The sequence below is a fragment of the Carassius gibelio genome, chromosome A15, assembly GCF_023724105.1.
Source record: "Carassius gibelio isolate Cgi1373 ecotype wild population from Czech Republic chromosome A15, carGib1.2-hapl.c, whole genome shotgun sequence".
In the NCBI taxonomy this organism is placed as follows: Eukaryota; Metazoa; Chordata; class Actinopteri; order Cypriniformes; family Cyprinidae; genus Carassius; species Carassius gibelio.
In genome coordinates, this window is record NC_068385.1 from 18,248,978 (window position 1) to 18,265,663 (window position 16,686).

The 16,686-nt window shown below is 43.7% G+C and overlaps 3 protein-coding genes, 1 non-coding gene and 1 pseudogene across 4 annotated transcripts; 3 read left to right on the forward strand and 2 right to left on the reverse strand.

The window, feature by feature from the left end:
- Positions 1–5,096: 5,096 nt before the first annotated feature.
- LOC128028867 (uncharacterized) lies at positions 5,097–5,911 on the forward strand. The gene is made up of 2 exons (XM_052616185.1): positions 5,097–5,211; positions 5,303–5,911. Exons 1-2 carry the CDS (start codon positions 5,209–5,211, stop codon positions 5,909–5,911), a joined length of 612 nt encoding a protein of 203 aa, XP_052472145.1. The 5' UTR covers positions 5,097–5,208.
- Positions 5,912–7,276: 1,365 nt separating this feature from the next.
- LOC128029905 (uncharacterized) lies at positions 7,277–7,350 on the reverse strand (annotated as a pseudogene).
- Positions 7,351–8,084: 734 nt separating this feature from the next.
- On the reverse strand, positions 8,085–8,191 carry LOC128029608 (U6 spliceosomal RNA). The gene has a single exon (XR_008187464.1). It is a non-coding gene; the product is annotated as a U6 spliceosomal RNA (small nuclear RNA).
- Positions 8,192–10,322: 2,131 nt separating this feature from the next.
- LOC128028868 (uncharacterized) lies at positions 10,323–11,074 on the forward strand. The gene is made up of 2 exons (XM_052616186.1): positions 10,323–10,855; positions 10,945–11,074. Exons 1-2 carry the CDS (start codon positions 10,323–10,325, stop codon positions 11,072–11,074), a joined length of 663 nt encoding a protein of 220 aa, XP_052472146.1.
- A 631-nt stretch (positions 11,075–11,705) lies between these two features.
- On the forward strand, positions 11,706–16,312 carry LOC128028869 (uncharacterized). The gene is made up of 8 exons (XM_052616187.1): positions 11,706–12,144; positions 12,231–12,691; positions 12,793–14,002; positions 14,100–14,309; positions 14,401–14,699; positions 14,883–15,142; positions 15,319–15,564; positions 15,667–16,312. The coding sequence occupies exons 3-8, from the start codon at positions 13,330–13,332 to the stop codon at positions 16,259–16,261; spliced, it is 2,283 nt and encodes a 760-aa protein (XP_052472147.1). The 5' UTR covers positions 11,706–12,144; positions 12,231–12,691; positions 12,793–13,329; the 3' UTR covers positions 16,262–16,312.
- Positions 16,313–16,686: the final 374 nt, after the last annotated feature.

The following is a 16,686-nucleotide window of genomic DNA, read 5'->3' on the forward strand; positions in this document are numbered from 1 at the left end:
AAGCAAACATTGACCACTATAATGGTGATACACAAATTGTGATTTTCTCGTTTGTGATTCTGCTTGTTAACATCTGGTGTCTTCAATAATGCTTAATCATAACTCAATTAACTTCTTAATTATCTCATTAACTTCAACTCTGCTTCAGTGTTACTTTTAACACTACTTTAGTGTTTATATGAGTCCACACTCAAGAGTGTTAAATTAACACTGGGGATTTTGCTGTATATATATATATATATATATATATATATATATATATATATATTGCCATTTTAAATATGTATAATGCATGCAGAGTTTTTCTGAGACGTTCGTTGTCCCTTTATTCACATTATGTCAGTTTTAATAATCAACAACGATGAAATGAAAACGAAATTCATCTAAAACAATACAAACGGTCAGGGATACTCTTCTTACATCCTACACATGAGCATGGAAGTTCTCCGGCTAGATTTCATGTTGTTAGGCTTGTCCACAGCTGCAGTAACCGCAACAAAGATGCGTTGCTGCAGTATGCAGGCCTGTTTCCGGATGTCATGGCAGCCATACAAGAGCGGCAAGTTTGAGAGGGGTCCGGGACAACGGGCCAGGAGGACAAGCTCCTCGTCGGGTTTGGAAATTTTGCCACCCTGATATTTAAGGATCTGTATGACGCCAAAGATAAGGACAGAAATGGGTAAGATGTTAATCTAAAAGAAGCTGCTGGCTTTAGGGATGTGTAGTTTATGGGCTTGAGTTGATAATTTTTTGTTTTCGATTCAGCTTCATCAGGTGGATCCCAGCAGGCACAGGATGTTGTCTGACTGTCGTTGGATTAGTTGGAGTCCAACGTCTTCCTGACGTCACATTGATGTACTGTGCCTGCTGGGATGAAGCAGAAGAAGGACGTCCATCCTGGCACAAAGAGGGAGGTTCTGCAAAAATACATTAAGAGAAGAGATTCTGAGAAGTTGGGACCAAACCTTCCCAAAACAGCACCTCCAGGCACACAACTTACATCTTGTTTGCTTATAATTGTATTTTTGTTTCTTTTACATATTGTAATTATTAATACTTATTCTAAAATTAACAGCGGTTGCTTCTAGCTCAGAATCCACAGAGGAGCCATCAGATGCTGATTTGCTTGCTGCAGCTTCACACATGGATGTTGCGGGTGAGTCAGACATCATTATGAATGGGTTTGCATTTGTGGTTTTGTTTTCTTAATACTGTTGTGCAATTTATAACATGTTTTGCGATTCTGTATTATCAGCTTTCAGATGATGGTTTTGGAAACAGTAAGGTAGGAGGTGTATTACACCTTGCCATGCCAGCCCTTACCCTGGCTTTTTTTGTACCTCTTTCGCCTTTTTATAATTATTAATACTTTTATTTTTATTTTTGCTTTTTAAATTCCATGGCAATTCCCTTTACACTTTTTTTTCACCGCCGCAATTTTTCTTCTCATCTTTGAGAATCTAACTTTTTCACCCAATGCTGCCACACACAATTGTTTGTCATAGTCAGCTTATCTTTTTTTGCACATCTTCATTTGTATATTTGGTGCACTTCCAATCATTAACTTTAACATACTACTAATATTTAACATTAGTTCTAACAACTAGCAGTAGTAAATAGTAGCTCTTTTAATCTCATGTAGTAGTGACTAGTAATATTACATGCAACAATAAATGTAACGTTGTCTTTTCTATAGGTCTCATTCACTTTTTTGGTAATGCTTTGCAGCTGATGGGAGCCAGTCGGTGAGCCAGCCAGAAGCCCTGCCCACCTCTGAGAGAGCTACGCCAAAAAAGCAGCCAGCAGCCCCTGAAGAAGTAAGACAAATCTTCAGATGGTATCTTAAAAGGAGCCTTCATGAAAGTAAACCATTTTTCTCTCTTACACCCACAGCTGCTGCTGCCTGAAGGTTGGAAGCAGACTCTCCAAAAAGAGCAGCATTTGTGGGTCAGCAAGGCTCTCTTTACCAGAGACAAGTCTGGGAAGTTGGCGCTGAACAAAAATCTGTGTCTGTGGTGGTCTCCCCCTGGACCCCGTCCTCTGTACTCTCAGCCTCCTTCTAAACCTGACGCCTTCTTCCACAGCAGGCTGTTCCTCTGGGTTCCCTACCGCATGTGGGCATACAAGCTGCTGTGCTCCCAGCCCAACTGCCGTCGCCTTGGGATCCAGCTCACAGCTTGCGGCATGTATAAGACTGTCCGGAGGGTCTTGGACTTAAACAGTTGGTACTTCATGGTGACTGAGTATCTTGAATGCCGGTCCTGCAAAAAGAAGCTTGCAGCCTGGTCACGAGACATCCTGGACCAGTTGGATCCCAGCCACCGTGAACAGTTTCCTGCAGTCCTAACCTACAGGTATAATGTGTTTTTAAGTCTTTTAACATGATACCCCTTATGGAACAAAAATAAATGGGAATATACTGCTAAATATAATGTGAAATATTACATAATACATTTCCATATATTGGAAACTAGTGTTCTTAGTTTGCAATATATGCATATATTGTGACATATAAGTAAATATTGTGCTGTGGAATTCTTTATTTCTATAGGTTGTCCTGTGATAGGTAGGTTGTGAGATTGTTGCGGGGGCGCACGCTGGGGAACAGTGCCACAGCTCTGTACAGGCACCTGTGCCTCAGGCATAAAGAACATTATCTGGGCCAGTCAACACTGTACCTGTCTGTGCTGAGGAATTTTGTTACCCAGAACACTGATCCCAGCAGTCTCATTGCCGCGCTGCCACAGATGGTGCCTGTCCCTAGTCCATCTTGGCTGCTCTCAGTGTACGCCAGAGAAGTACTGACACGGCTTCCTGAACTCAAGGCCCGTGTCACCTCTGTTTATGGCTCCATTTTAAAGATGGATTCCACCAAAAAGGTAACACCTGATTTAGTGTTACATTTTGCGTTATTTTTTTTACTTATTGTAAAATAAAAATGTTCTGTTCCTTTAACAATGATAATATTTCTTATCATGTACTAGGTCACCAAGAAGCTAGCTGGCCATGCTGCTGGAACTGCTGCTTGGGTGACAGATGTGGGGAACGAAATTGGACAAGTCCTCATGTGTGTCCTCACAGAAGGAGAGGGAAAGGGCCTGCTTCCCATGTGTTCCGGACTTGTAGATCGCTACCGCCGAGCTGGAGAAGCTCCTCCGCAAGTCCTTTATGTTGACCAGGACTGCTGCAGCGCAGGAGATAAAGGCAAGGCGGCAGCAATGTTTAGCGAGTGGGACCAGCTGGTGGTCAGGCTGCATGTGTGGCATTTTATGCGGCAAATCGCAGTCGGGGTCACCACGGACAGCCACCCGCTGTATGCCCCCTTCATGGGACGCCTCTTGCCCTGCATCTTCGAGTGGGATGCTGGTGATGTTGAGAGGTTGAAGGAGGCCTGCGGCGGGAAGCCCATGGCTAAAGAGCTGGCAAGGCACTGTCACCGCCGCACTCGTGGGGCCAAGGAGACGAAGGATCTAATCAAACAGCTCCTAAACGACTTCATGGAGGCAACAGACACAATGGGAGTCAGGCTCTTTGACAAGGAGAGGATGGAAGAGATCTGGAGGACACAGCAGCCCCACATAGAATGCATCCAGGACCCACCAGGTGTGCAGCTATACAGGATGTGTGCAGCATTCTGCCCCAGTATCGCTGTGCACGTGGCTCAACATCCTTAGAGTCCTTCCACCTGCACCTAAACCGCTTTGTGCCAGGTATGCATTTTGTTTGTTCTTGTGTTTACCATGGTGCTAACTTTTTTCTGCCTGCTTTTTCAGGAACAAGTGCAAGTGACCTTCATTTTCAAATGTACTTGATGGAAGGGCTTGTACAGTGGAATGAGGCTCGTGCGGTTGCTGCCATTGAAGGTGGAAACAAAAAGGATATCTGCTATGGTGGCCAACTGCAGCAGTACGCCAACGTCCTGAGCCAGCTATTCATGGGTCTTAATTTGGCGGAGGACTACACCAGCCCTGGCGAATACACAGGTAACATGTTTTAAACTTTTGTGTAGTAGCAGTTACACCTGTATTTCATCTATGTGCTTATCACACTGTGATTGTCTACAGGAGAACTCATTGGCGTGGAATACTTATATTCCCAAACAAATACATTTTTTGAGGAAGACTTCGGTGCTGATCCTGATTCTCAAGATGGGGTTCAGGATGAAGACCTGAAGATTGATCTGGAGAGTGATGAAGGGTTTGAGGATGTAGACTTGGATGGTGAGCTTCTTGAAATCATGGAGCTCAGCCTCGATATCCCAGAACCCTTGAGAGATGAGCCACCGACTCAGAGCCAGGTAACTGGTACTCCCATACAGATATAAACATTGTGATAATGATCCTTCATTTTTATGAAAGGGGAAATTACCTTATATTTTTAATTTCAGGGGGTGCAGAGTCATGTGGCAGAGTCTTCCTTGCCTGAGCCCATAGAAGATGAGCCAGCAACTCAGAGCCAGGTGACTAAGTTTCTCTATAGGCATTAACACTGTGATAATTTTCTTTTAAGTAGAAGTTACTTCATTACCTTACTTTTAGATGTTTCAAGTGATATGGAAGAATAAGCATGATAACACTCAAGAGAGTGTAATAATTTACTTTAATCCACAGCTGGAGAGCCTGGGACCAGATGGCAGACCGGGCTACGACCACGTCGTCCGGCTAGCCAACAGTCTTGTGGACCTCAGACATGAGGGGTTTATTACTCAGCAGAAGGTGGATGAGATTGTGACTCTCTGGGATAAACTGTCAGAGTTTGACAAGGGCGCTCTCATCTACCCAGCTCGCCACCGCGACAGGCTCGTGAAGGGGCGCTTCAAAGTCAGTCATTCTGTGACGAATGTGACCCCTGGAGCTGACAGTTTGAAGCGGTATGTGTCCATGTCTGCCAGTCAGTTTGTATAATTTGTATTTCACTTGTTTTTCATGTATTCATCACATAATCTACATAACATTGTCTTTTTTTTCACAGCTGCTTCCTTGGTGAAGGCAGTGGACCTGCTCAGTGGCCTAATGCCAGCCGTCTTGTGGAGGCAGTCTGTCTCAGAATTTACCCTGCGGGTCAGACAGTGGCTGGTGTCAAGGTTAACAGGTGGGCTGTCATTCTGCATAACTACAGGATCATAAGAGATGTAGTCCTGGACAGCCCCAGACTCATGGCAGAAACAAGGTTGCAGCTGTTTGAGTTAAATCAGCACACTCTTTCACAATGGTAGGTTCAGCAATAAATTGTTTATTCACAGTTGTTGTCATATAACACCCCTCTCTGTACATTTACTAATTATTACATTTTCTTTACATAGGCACAATGCTCGGAAAAGGAGGCAGGAAAAGGAGGTCTTCAGCAGGGTATTCAGACCTTTACCACTCCCTTGGTGGCCTCTGAACCCCTCCCACCTGTGCTGTTTAAGCATAGGCTTGGTGCCCATGCCGGAGCAGTTGCAGATGAATTCAACATCCAGGTGGATGCATCAGGACAGGCAGTACAGCGTGTTCGTGGCCAACCTCCTAAAGTGGGCACAACTTCACCAGCTGTTGGCATGCCTGCTGCAGCACAGCATGCCCAAGGGCAGCCTCCTCCTGTCCAGGAGGTCTTTGCAGTCTCTGACCCTGCCCGCTTGCTTCAAGCTACAGACACTGCAGCTATTGCTGAACCTCCTGCTACACCTCCTGGTCCAAAGGTGCCAAGGACCACAGCTTGGCGGCGGAGGAAGGCAGCGGAGGCAGCTGCAGCACAAGGTGCTACTCCAAAAAAAAGAAACCAGACTGAACAATACATTTGCCAAAAGTGTGGCCAACCAAAGACAAAGGAGTTTAGCCACAGTCGGTTCGGAGGTGCCCACTTTTGTGCAAAGTCATCTGGCAAAACTGTGGAGCAGTGGATGGAGGAGATGAGAAGGGGACAAAAATAAGTCATATTGCATATTTATATATACATTAACATAGTTAAAGAATTTTATATAGTTTCTGTGTTTATATTGTGTTGGTTCTTTATATATTTATTTTTAATAAAGATTGCCCTTTTCTCATTATATGTCTGTTTTATTAGATATTCATATGTATCATGCGTTTTGGAATCCATACAGCATACCTAGTAAAATATAATTTGTATTAAAAGTACTATTAAATATATACATACTTTTTAAAATTTAATTTATTTAAAAGAACACTGAAGATTTCACATTCAAGAATGATATTAAAGAGCTTATACTGCTTTAAAACTTTACATATGGTTGTTATATATTTTGTTTAAGATTAATTAAACTAACATTTAGGATAAGCATGAAAGCATCTTTACAAAAACAATAAACTGCTTCATAAATTGAAATACTTTTCATGTAATTATACTGAAATATACTATAAAACTATAACAATACTACTTATAATGTTTTAGGATGTATGATATATATATATATAGTTTTTATTTATTGATGTATATAGGTAATTGACAAAGAATTCAATTAATGTAAAAAATGTAACAAATCTATAAATGTTAAATATAATACAATGTTACATATATCAATCAATAATAATATTAATTTCAAAAAATAAAAGGGTTATATATCTGCTCTAATAGCCTTATTTTGAGTTAATAGCAATAAAAGCTCTTAAAAGTCCTTGCAAATGTGTCCCTGCCACAAACTCAAAATCACTGTAATAAGAATAAGGCACTCAAAACTCTTTTTGCAGGATAACGTTTAATGCACACAAAAAATAAAATAAAATAAAATTCATTTAAAAATAAATGTTTTTTTTTTTTATCCTTTTGTCATTTTACTTTTTTTTTGTGGCTTTTCTGTTGATAAAAGACTGATAAAACTAACATGTAGGATTAGTATGAAAGCAGGTCTACAAAAACAAACTTATATAAAAATATAACAATACTTTGTAAAAATATTTGAATAAAGTATTACATAATTAAATTACTATTCTTTAATAAATAGATTATTTAATATTAAATAAAGTATTACTATTCATTTTAAATAGATTTTTCAATACATTACTGAACTATTATTGATTTAAATCAGAATATGTGCACATGGCTACTTAATATGCATATGTCATGCCTCAGCAGCACATGGCTACTTATTATGCAAGACAGTGAATCAAGGAGACCCGCCTACTAGACACGCCTACTGAATTGTTCCAATTTTGGTGATTTCATTATTCTTAGCAGTATGAGCACTTTACAACCCCACAGGTTGTCCCATGAACTACCATGAAGTCATGGAACGCTCCCAAGTGCGCCAGGGGGCTACAGAGAAAATCCATCAGGCTCCTTTTCGCAGGGGCCATGCTAATCTTCTCTGTATCGATCCAATTTTAGTATATGTGCCGCCGTGGCGAGCACGGAACAGCTGGCTCGCTCGAGGTATCTGTACCCCTCGGGTCCCTGCGAGCTCTCTCAGAGCTGGTAAGGGCCCAGTGAGCCATCTCACCCCCTCGCATACCGTGCCGCACGGAGCGCGTCGGTGCTGAGGCCGGACGCACACCCCTCCATTGATGCAACCGCTCACCGAGTTTGGGGGACAGGTGAACGTAGCGCGTCAGTTTCTAAACGTGTCCGATTACACCGTGATGTACAGGAGCATCTTCTGGACACGAGGAAGCAGGTGTACACACTTGCCTTTGGTCCCTGGCGTACTGGAGCTGAAGGAGGCGTGGCCTCTACCTTTTTATAAGAAAGGAGAGTGGGCAGTGAAGAAGGGCTGGACAGCAAAGGCTCAGGGTGAAGGGAGTCTTACCGGATGCTCTTTGGATCTCCACAAGGTAGTGTACGGTCAGGGATTCTCTTCTTACATCCTAAACATGAGCGTGGAAGTTCTCCGGCTAGATTTCATGTTGTTAAATAAGCAGTTGACACGGTTCTCCTCTCCCTGCTCTCAAGTTCCGAGTCTGACGATGGCCACGTACTTCTTATGAGTTCATCACATGGTGTGACGGAGCGGGGCTGCAACTGAACATCTCTAAGACAGAGGAGATGGTGAGTGATTTTACGTCAAAACGCCTCCCACGCGGAGACTTCTATGTTTATTCACCGCCCGAGGGCTGATAGAGTAGAGGGGCACGGATATCGCAATCAAATAAAAGATGGAGCGCTTCACGGATTTGCGTGTCATCCTTTCGCAGGGGCCATGCTAATCTTCTCTGTATCGATCCAATTTTAGTATATGTGCCGCCGTGGCGAGCACGGAACAGCTGGCTCGCTCGAGGTATCTGTAGCCCTCGGGTCCCTGCGAGCTCTCTCAGAGCTGGTAAGGGCCCAGTGAGCCATCTCACCCCCTCGCATACCGTGCCGCACGGAGCGCGTCGGTGCTGAGGCCGGACGCACACCCCTCCATTGATGCAACCGCTCACCGAGTTTGGGGGACAGGTGAACGTAGCGCGTCAGTTTCTAAACGTGTCCGATTACACCGTGATGTACAGGAGCATCTTCTGGACACGAGGAAGCAGGTGTACACACTTGCCTTTGGTCCCTGGCGTACTGGAGCTGAAGGAGGCGTGGCCTCTACCTTTTTATAAGAAAGGAGAGTGGGCAGTGAAGAAGGGCTGGACAGCAAAGGCTCAGGGTGAAGGGAGTCTTACCGGATGCTCTTTGGATCTCCACAAGGTAGTGTACGGTCAGGGATTCTCTTCTTACATCCTAAACATGAGCGTGGAAGTTCTCCGGCTAGATTTCATGTTGTTAAATAAGCAGTTGACACGGTTCTCCTCTCCCTGCTCTCAAGTTCCGAGTCTGACGATGGCCACGTACTTCTCATGAGTTCATCACATGGTGTGACGGAGCGGGGCTGCAACTGAACATCTCTAAGACAGAGGAGATGGTGAGTGATTTTACGTCAAAACGCCTCCCACGCGGAGACTTCTATGTTTATTCACCGCCCGAGGGCTGATAGAGTAGAGGGGCACGGATATCGCAATCAAATAAAAGATGGAGCGCTTCACGGATTTGCGTGTCATCCTTGCGCTCCGTGCGAGCCGATCTTCGGTTTCACTTCTGTCCCACTGTTCCACTTTTCCTGCATCCTGATTGGCGCGTCGTCTTGCTCGCCATTGGTCGGAGCTCTGTTCCACTTTCGAGCTTCCCGATATGGTCATGGCGAGTAGCCTGCCGTTGGTCCTTCGCGAACGTTCCACTATTTTCCAGAAGCCCGATTGGCTTGTGGGCGGGACCACCCTTGCATTGGATGCGCGTGCGACGTCAGTACCATTCAGTGCTTTTTATGAATGCGATCGATCAGTGATTCAAAATTATTGTCTACACTTCGAAACATTCGTTCATTTAAATTTGAAAAGGTAAGAGGTAATTAAGTTTGTTTCATTTTCGTGTGGTTCGTCTGTACTCTAGGTTACCTGTCAAGTGATGTAAACTCATTTACCTTTTTTTTTTTTTTTACCACAACATGATTTTACCCATAGACAGTAAAACTATCGTGTTTAAAATATCAATGCCGTAGTAAAGCGTGATAGTTTTGTGGTTATTGTGTTATTTAACGTGTTTTCAACAATGCTTAATTACATAGTTGGTATAGAACTGTAGATACTGTAGTAAAACCATCGTAATATTTCGCAGGGCTGTGGTCATCTCTTCGTGAGGTTTGATGTGCTTCGAATTATTGTTTTGAAATAATTGCATAATGTTGTCTGCATACTTAAAGAATAACTCATATATACTTAAAGCAGAACTGGGAGGTTTTATATATATATGCATGCTTTTTGTACAGTTATACTTTGCAAAAGTGAGGTAACAGCAGGGTGTTGGGGACAGACAGCAAATCTTTGCAGTTTTCTGTGTGACCTGTCCTGCCTTCGATCTTTTGCTCCTTTTTTGACTAGATAAGAAATCCAAAAAACCAATGTCTTCACTAAAATCTATCTATCTATCTATCTATCTATCTATCTATCTATCTATCTATATATATATATATATACAAAAAAATAATAAATTATATATATATATATATATATATATATATATATATATATATATAAAGTATAAGTATATATAAAGTTAATTCTGATGTTGTTATGCATTTATACTTATATTTATACTCCAATTTTAAGTTCTAACAGATATTGTCGTGGCATAGTGAAATAGAACCCAAGCCCCTTTTTGCCAAATAATGAATTAAATACCTTAACCAACATATTCCTTATATATTTTGATGGTTTAATTAAACTTGTAGTGTCAATAAAAGCGAATATTGTGCAAATGTCCCCTTGGACATCACTTCTGGGCATTACTGTAAATCTGACAAGTGTATTTGTGTGTTTGAACAGCGCTGTGTCATTTGATTTTTTTTCTTTTGTGTCTTGTAGAAGATGGATTACAGTGTCCAGTTCCGCAGGGAGGACTCCGGTGTGCTCACCCTTAAACCCTCTCCTGAAGCAGCGGCTCTTGCTACTGCCTACAGGAAAAATCCGTCCCCGGGACGCTCGTGGCCTGCTTCGAGGGTGAAGGAGGAGGCCATCGCTCGTGTGGCGGCAGGGGGAGGTGACACATCAAGTCACCATCTTGTGCTGAGTGAAAGCGCCCTGCAGTTTGGCCAGTACCGGAGTAAAACCTTTAAATGGTTGCTTTCCAATGATGTTGGTTACGCAGCCATGGTTCTGGCCGTGCATCAGCGGGAGCGTGAGGGCGGCGACACCACCCAGTCTGCTGTCATGGGAAACAAGGACGCATTGCTGTGGTATGCAAGCTTGTTTCCTGACATGGTGGCTGCAATCAGCGAGCGCCGGGTCAGAGAGGGCACTGGCACACCAGCCCAAGAAGATCAGGTGGTTGTTGGGTTTGGCAAATATGCCACTTTGTCCTTTAAAGACATATATGAGGCGACAGACCGCGACAGAAAAGGGTATGGGTTCACATCTCTAACAGAGGATGCAGACAGTAGAGAATGTGTAGTGTTGGGGCTTCAGCTAATTCTGTGTCCCTCCATTTCAGTTTCATCAAGTGGGTGAGGAAGCAGACAGCCAGACCGGGAACAAAGATGGAAACTCTGCAGAAGTACATTCAGAGAAGAGACCCTGAGATGCTGTCAGAATCAGCACCTCCAGGCATGAATCTAACTTAATTTTGTTTTGTTTTTGTAGGGTATATATTTCAATTATTGCATTATCTTAGCAGTTATTGTAATTTTAATTTGTTTCATGTTTAATGACTTCTGCAGTATTTTTGCATACTGTAAAGTATGAAACAATCTGTATCGTGTTATGCACTATATAAATAAATGTGATTTAACACTGTTCATTCATCCTTATATTAACAGTGGCTGCCTCCAGCTCAGCTTCTGCAGAGGAACCATCTGATGAAGATCTGCTTGCTGCAGTGGCACATGTAGATGTTCTAGGTGAGAATTACCTTCTCTTTAATGGGATTACATTTGTAGTTTAATACAATAATACCACGTTTTTGTACATTACATAACCTGTTTTGTTATTATGTATTATCAGCCTTCAGTTGGACTGTTTTGGAAACAGTAAGGTAGGAGGTGTACTGCACCTTCCGGTCGCGCGGGCTAAAGTGGCTTTCTTTCTCCTTTTTCTGCTTTTAGTAAAGTTTTATGACATCTTTTTACACTTGCCTTTTTTTGCACATTACATAACCTGTTTTGTTATTATGTATTATCAGCCTTCAGATGGATGGTTTTGGAAACAGTAAGGTAGGAGGTGTCCTAGACCTTCTGGTCGTGCGGGCCAAAGTGGCTTTCTTTTTCCTTTTTCAGCTTTTAGTAAAATTTTACTATCCTTTTAACACTTTATGGCTTCCTTCCAACACCGCTCGATTTTTGCACCCTGCTCACCTTTGAGCAATTGTCTTTTTATCAACGCACATTTATGTTTGTCATCATCTTTTTAGCATTTCATAGTTTTCAATCTTTAAATGGGTGGCTACAGCTGCAATCACTAATCTTAACATACTACTAATGTTAAATAGTAGCACTAACATCTAGCAGCAGTAGTAGTAATTGTATTAATCTTGTAATAGTAAATAACACTGATGGCGTCACTTCGATGTATCTCATTTACTTTTTTTCTTTTATGCCACGCAGCTGATGTGACTCGACCATCCAGTCAGCCAGAACCTCTGCGCTCTGCAACAAGAGCTGCTGTGCCAGAACAGCGTCCTCTGCCCACAGAAGAAGTAACTTAAATACTCAAGTAGTTAAATGGTAAAAAATCAGCAGCAGAAAAAAACCAACCTGATTTCTCTTTTTCTTCCGCTTTCAGCTGTTGCTGCCTGAAGGATGGAGACAGACCCTGCCCAAAGAGCAGCATTTGTGGGTCAGCAAGGCTCTTTTCACCAGAGACAAGTCTGGGAGGCTGGCGCTGACCAAAAACCTGCGTCTCTGGTGGCATCCTCCTGGGCCCCGTCCTCTGTATACACAGCCTCCTTCATCACCTGACAGCTTCTTTCATGCCAGGCTTTTCCTGTGGATCCCTTACCGCTTGTGGTCATACCGGCTGCTGTGCTCACAGCCCAACTGTCGCCGTCTTGGCTTCCCACTGACAGCGTGTGGGATGTACAAGACTGTCAGGAGGGTCTTGGATGTCAGTGGCTGGTACTTCATGGCTACAGAATATCTCGAATGCCGGTCCTGCAAAAAAAAGCTGGCAGGCTGGTCTCAGGATATTCTGAACCAGCTCGATCCTGTCCACAGGGAAATGTTTCCTGCGGTGTTGACCTACAGGTTGGCACACTGTTTTTTTTAAAGTTTTAACATGAGAAAATGTCTTTCATGCTCATCTGATATTGATCTGTTGTCTTTATTTATCTATTTTTATCATGCAGGCTGTCGTGTGATAAGGAGATTGTGAGGTGGATGCGGGGGCGCTCATTGGGGAACAGTGCAACTTCTGTGCACCGGAGCCTATGCGTCAGGCACAGAGAGCATTGGATTGCCCAGACAACCCATTTCCTCTCTGTGATTGGGAAATTCCCAGACCATGCCACAGACCCTAGCAGTCTCGCTAACCAGCTGCCTCAGATGGTACCTGTGCCTTGTCCGGGATGGCTGCTGTCAGTTTATGCCAAAGACGTACTGACACGGCTGCCGGAACTAAAGGCCAGGGTGACTTCTATCTATGGAACCATCCTAAAAATGGATTCCACTAAGAAGGTAAGGTAACATCACCATTAGTAGAGATAGGTGTAGGCTACATCACCCTTTTTTCTGTTACAAAATTAGACATTTTTCAATGTAAACTGACAGGTCTATCCACTTTAATTCTTTTCATCCCATTTCAGGTCACTAAGAAACTGGCTGGTGAGGCTGCCGGTACAGCGGCATGGGTCACAGATGTGGGAAATGAGTTTGGGCAGGTCCTCATGTGTGTCCTCACTGAGGCAGAGGGTGACGGTCTGCTTCCCATGTGCTCTGGACTTGTGGAGCGGTACCGTAGAGCTGGAGAAGCTCCTCCCCAAGTCCTATATGTGGACCGTGACTGCTGCTCTGCCACTGGGAAAGGAAAGGCGGCAGCAATGTTTGGTGAGTGGGACCAGCTGCTTGTCAGGCTGGACGTGTGGCACTTCATGCGGAGGTTTGCAGTAGGAGTGACCACAGACAGCCACCCGCTTTATGGCCCCTTCATGAAACGCCTCACCGCATGCATCTTTGAATGGGATGCTTCGGATGTGGAGAGGCTAAAGGAGGCCAAGCGGTTGACAGGCTGCCAGCCCACCCCTAAAGAACTGGCAAAGCATTGCCGCCGCCGCACTCGAGGGGCCCAGGAGTCTGAGCAGCTCACTGAGAAGCTGCTTACAGACTTTGGTGGGGCTACAGACACCATGGGCATCAAGCTCCTTGACCAGGAGAGGATGCGGGAGATCTGGCGAACCCAGCAACGCCACATGCAGTGCATCCAGGACCCGCCAGGTGTACAGCTGTACAGGAAGACGGGACAGGTGACCAAGGATGGGGTCATTCTACCCGTGTACCGCTGTGCACGTGGCTCGACATCCCTGGAGTCGTTCCACCTGCACCTGAATCGCTTCGTGCCAGGTTTGCATTACTCAAAAATAGCGTCTGTTGTTCATTTGTGTGTTTGCACTCTAGATGTATTTTTTTTCATGGTGATTATTTCTGAATTTGTATTTAGGTACAAGTGCAAATGCGTTGCATTTCCAAATGTACCTGTTGGAAGGACTGGTGCAGTGGAACGAGGCACGTGGGGTCGCTGCAGTTGAAGGTGCCAGCAGGGAGGAGATCTGCTATGGTGGCCAGCTGCTGCAGTACTGTAATGCACTGAGCCAGCAGCTTCTGGGTCTGAAACTGGCTCAGGATTACACTAGCCCCGGTGAATACACAGGTATTGTTCACACAGACATTCTACTTTAGTTGTATTTCACCCATGTGTTATCAAAACATCAAAACATGTGATACACTCTGTATTTCTACAGGAGAGCTCCTTGGTGTGGAATATTTGTATTCCCAAACCAGGAGAGCTTTTGAGGAGGACTTAGGTGTAGATCCTGATATTCCAGATGGGATTCGGGATGAAGACCTGCAGGGTGATCTGGAGGGGGATGAGGGGTTTGAGGATCTATGCCTTGATGAGTCCACAGAATTTTTGGAACTCGAGGGCAATGACCTGCAGCCCCCTCAGGGACAGACAGTGGCCCTACAACCTCCTGATCAGCCCTCATCATCATCATCAGCAGCTGAGTCTTCCTCTCCTGCCTCGGGCACTCAGAGCCAGGTAAATGATTACACATAAACACACTGTGTACACCGAGATTTTATGTTGTGTATGATGTTGATATTTCATTTGGGGATTATTTTGTAATAATGAGTGGCTGACTGACTGAAAAAATCCTTTAATTTTGCTAAGTTTATTTGGCATTGATAACAGAGCAGTTTATTAATTTATTTTCATGTACAGATGGAAAGTGTGGGACCAGATGGCCAGGGTGGTTATGACCACGTCATCAGGCTGGCCGACAGTCTGGTTGACCTGCGCCTTCAGGGGTTTGTCACTCAGGGTAAGGTGGATGAGATTGTTGTGCTGTGGAACAACCTGTCAGATCATGACAGGGGCACTCTCATCTATCCCCCCCGCCACCGTGACAGAGTCCTGAAGGGTCGCTTCAAGGTCAGCCATTCGAAGACCAATGTGATCCCTGGGACGGAGAGTCTGAAGAGGTATTGGTTTCTATTTTTTTGTTTCTTTGTTTGTTATTATCATTCGATTCTCTTGAAAGTTCTTTGTATCTTGGATATAATCATAAACAGTCTCATGACCAATATTATCCTCTTGTTTGACCGCTATCTGTCAAATAGTCTGATTAACTGTACTTTCCTCCTTTTTCACTTTGCAGATGCTTCCTTGGTGAAGGTGGACCAGCTCAGTGGCCCAGCACAAGCCGTGTAGTGGAAGCCATCTGCCTGGCTCTCTGCCGAATCTATCCTGCCGGTCAGACCATCGCTGGAGTCCGGATAAATCGATGGGCTGCCATCCTTAGGGATTACAGGATGATCCGTGACATAGTCCTGGGCAGCCCCGGAATCATGGCTCAAACCAAATTAAAACTGTTTGAGCTAAACCAGCTCACTATCTCTCAGTGGTAGGTTCAGTAATTAATTGTTTATTAATGTTTCTGCATCTGTTTTCATATTCATAATTATTTTTACACGCATATACTTATTTTTATATTTTCTGTGTTTAGGCACAATGCCCGAATAAAGAAGCAAGAGAGGGAGGTATTGCAGCAGGACATTGAGCCTTTTACTGCTCCTTTGGTGGCCCCTGAACAGCTCCCACCGGTACTGCCAAAACTACCGGAAGCAATCCAGCATGGTCACTCATCCTTTGAGTTTAAAATACCACAGGATGCTTCCGGACAGGCAGCACCGCGTTCTCGAGGCCAGCTTCCTCCAGGGGGTTTGACACCAGCACCTCAAGTCCCTCCTGCCACTTCTGCCCCTGTGTCTGTACCTGCTGCTGCTGCACATACATCTACCAGAGCTACCGCAGCACCTGCAATGCTCATACCTGTTGTGGGAGCAGATGAGCAGAGGGTGCCCAGGACCACAGCATGGCGGCGAAAGAAGCTGGTAGAGGCAGCCGCAGCAGCTGCAGCTCAAGGTTTGGCTGCTAGGAAGAGGAAGTTACCTCAGCAGTTCCTTTGCCAAAAGTGTTGGCAGCCCAAGACTAAAGAATTTGGCCACAGCCAGTTCAGGGGTGTCCACTTTTGTGCAAAGGTTTCTGGGAAGACTGTGGCACAGTGGATGGAGGAAGTCAAGAAAGGAGAGAAAAAATAATTGAAAAATCAGTTGAAGTTATTTTATTGTTAAGATTTTGTTTTGTTTTAGTTCATGTGTGTACATAAAAATAAACATGTTTTCCTTTTCTAATGTCTGTGTACATTTCTGCTTTATTAGATATTTGTCCAGAACTTATAGTATACCAAGAATGAGTGACTCAAAAAAAATATTTGAAAAATATTTAATGTATAATGTATTTTACAATACCACAGTAAACTACAAAAAAAAAAACATTTAATAGAAGTCAAAGTAGTTTATATAAGCAATACTATACTTTTTTTTTTTTAAATATGAACATAATACTATCTAAAAACATTATACAATACTATTTAAATCAACAATTGGTTTAATATATTTTAAAATAATTCATTATACATTTAAATATATCATTTATGCATAAAGTATCAACAAAAATTATGAAA

Bases quoted from the DNA above. Each gene is read 5' to 3' on its own strand.
- LOC128028869 (XM_052616187.1), top strand. From the start codon at position 13,330: ATGTGTGTCCTCACTGAGGCAGAGGGTGACGGTCTGCTTCCCATGTGC. The intron at 14,003-14,099 runs GTTTGCATTACT...ATTTGTATTTAG, and splicing joins CCTGAATCGCTTCGTGCCAG to GTACAAGTGCAAATGCGTTG. The intron at 14,700-14,882 runs GTAAATGATTAC...TTTCATGTACAG, and splicing joins CCTCGGGCACTCAGAGCCAG to ATGGAAAGTGTGGGACCAGA.
- LOC128028868 (XM_052616186.1), top strand. From the start codon at position 10,323: ATGGATTACAGTGTCCAGTTCCGCAGGGAGGACTCCGGTGTGCTCACC. The intron at 10,856-10,944 runs GTATGGGTTCAC...CCTCCATTTCAG, and splicing joins ACAGACCGCGACAGAAAAGG to TTTCATCAAGTGGGTGAGGA.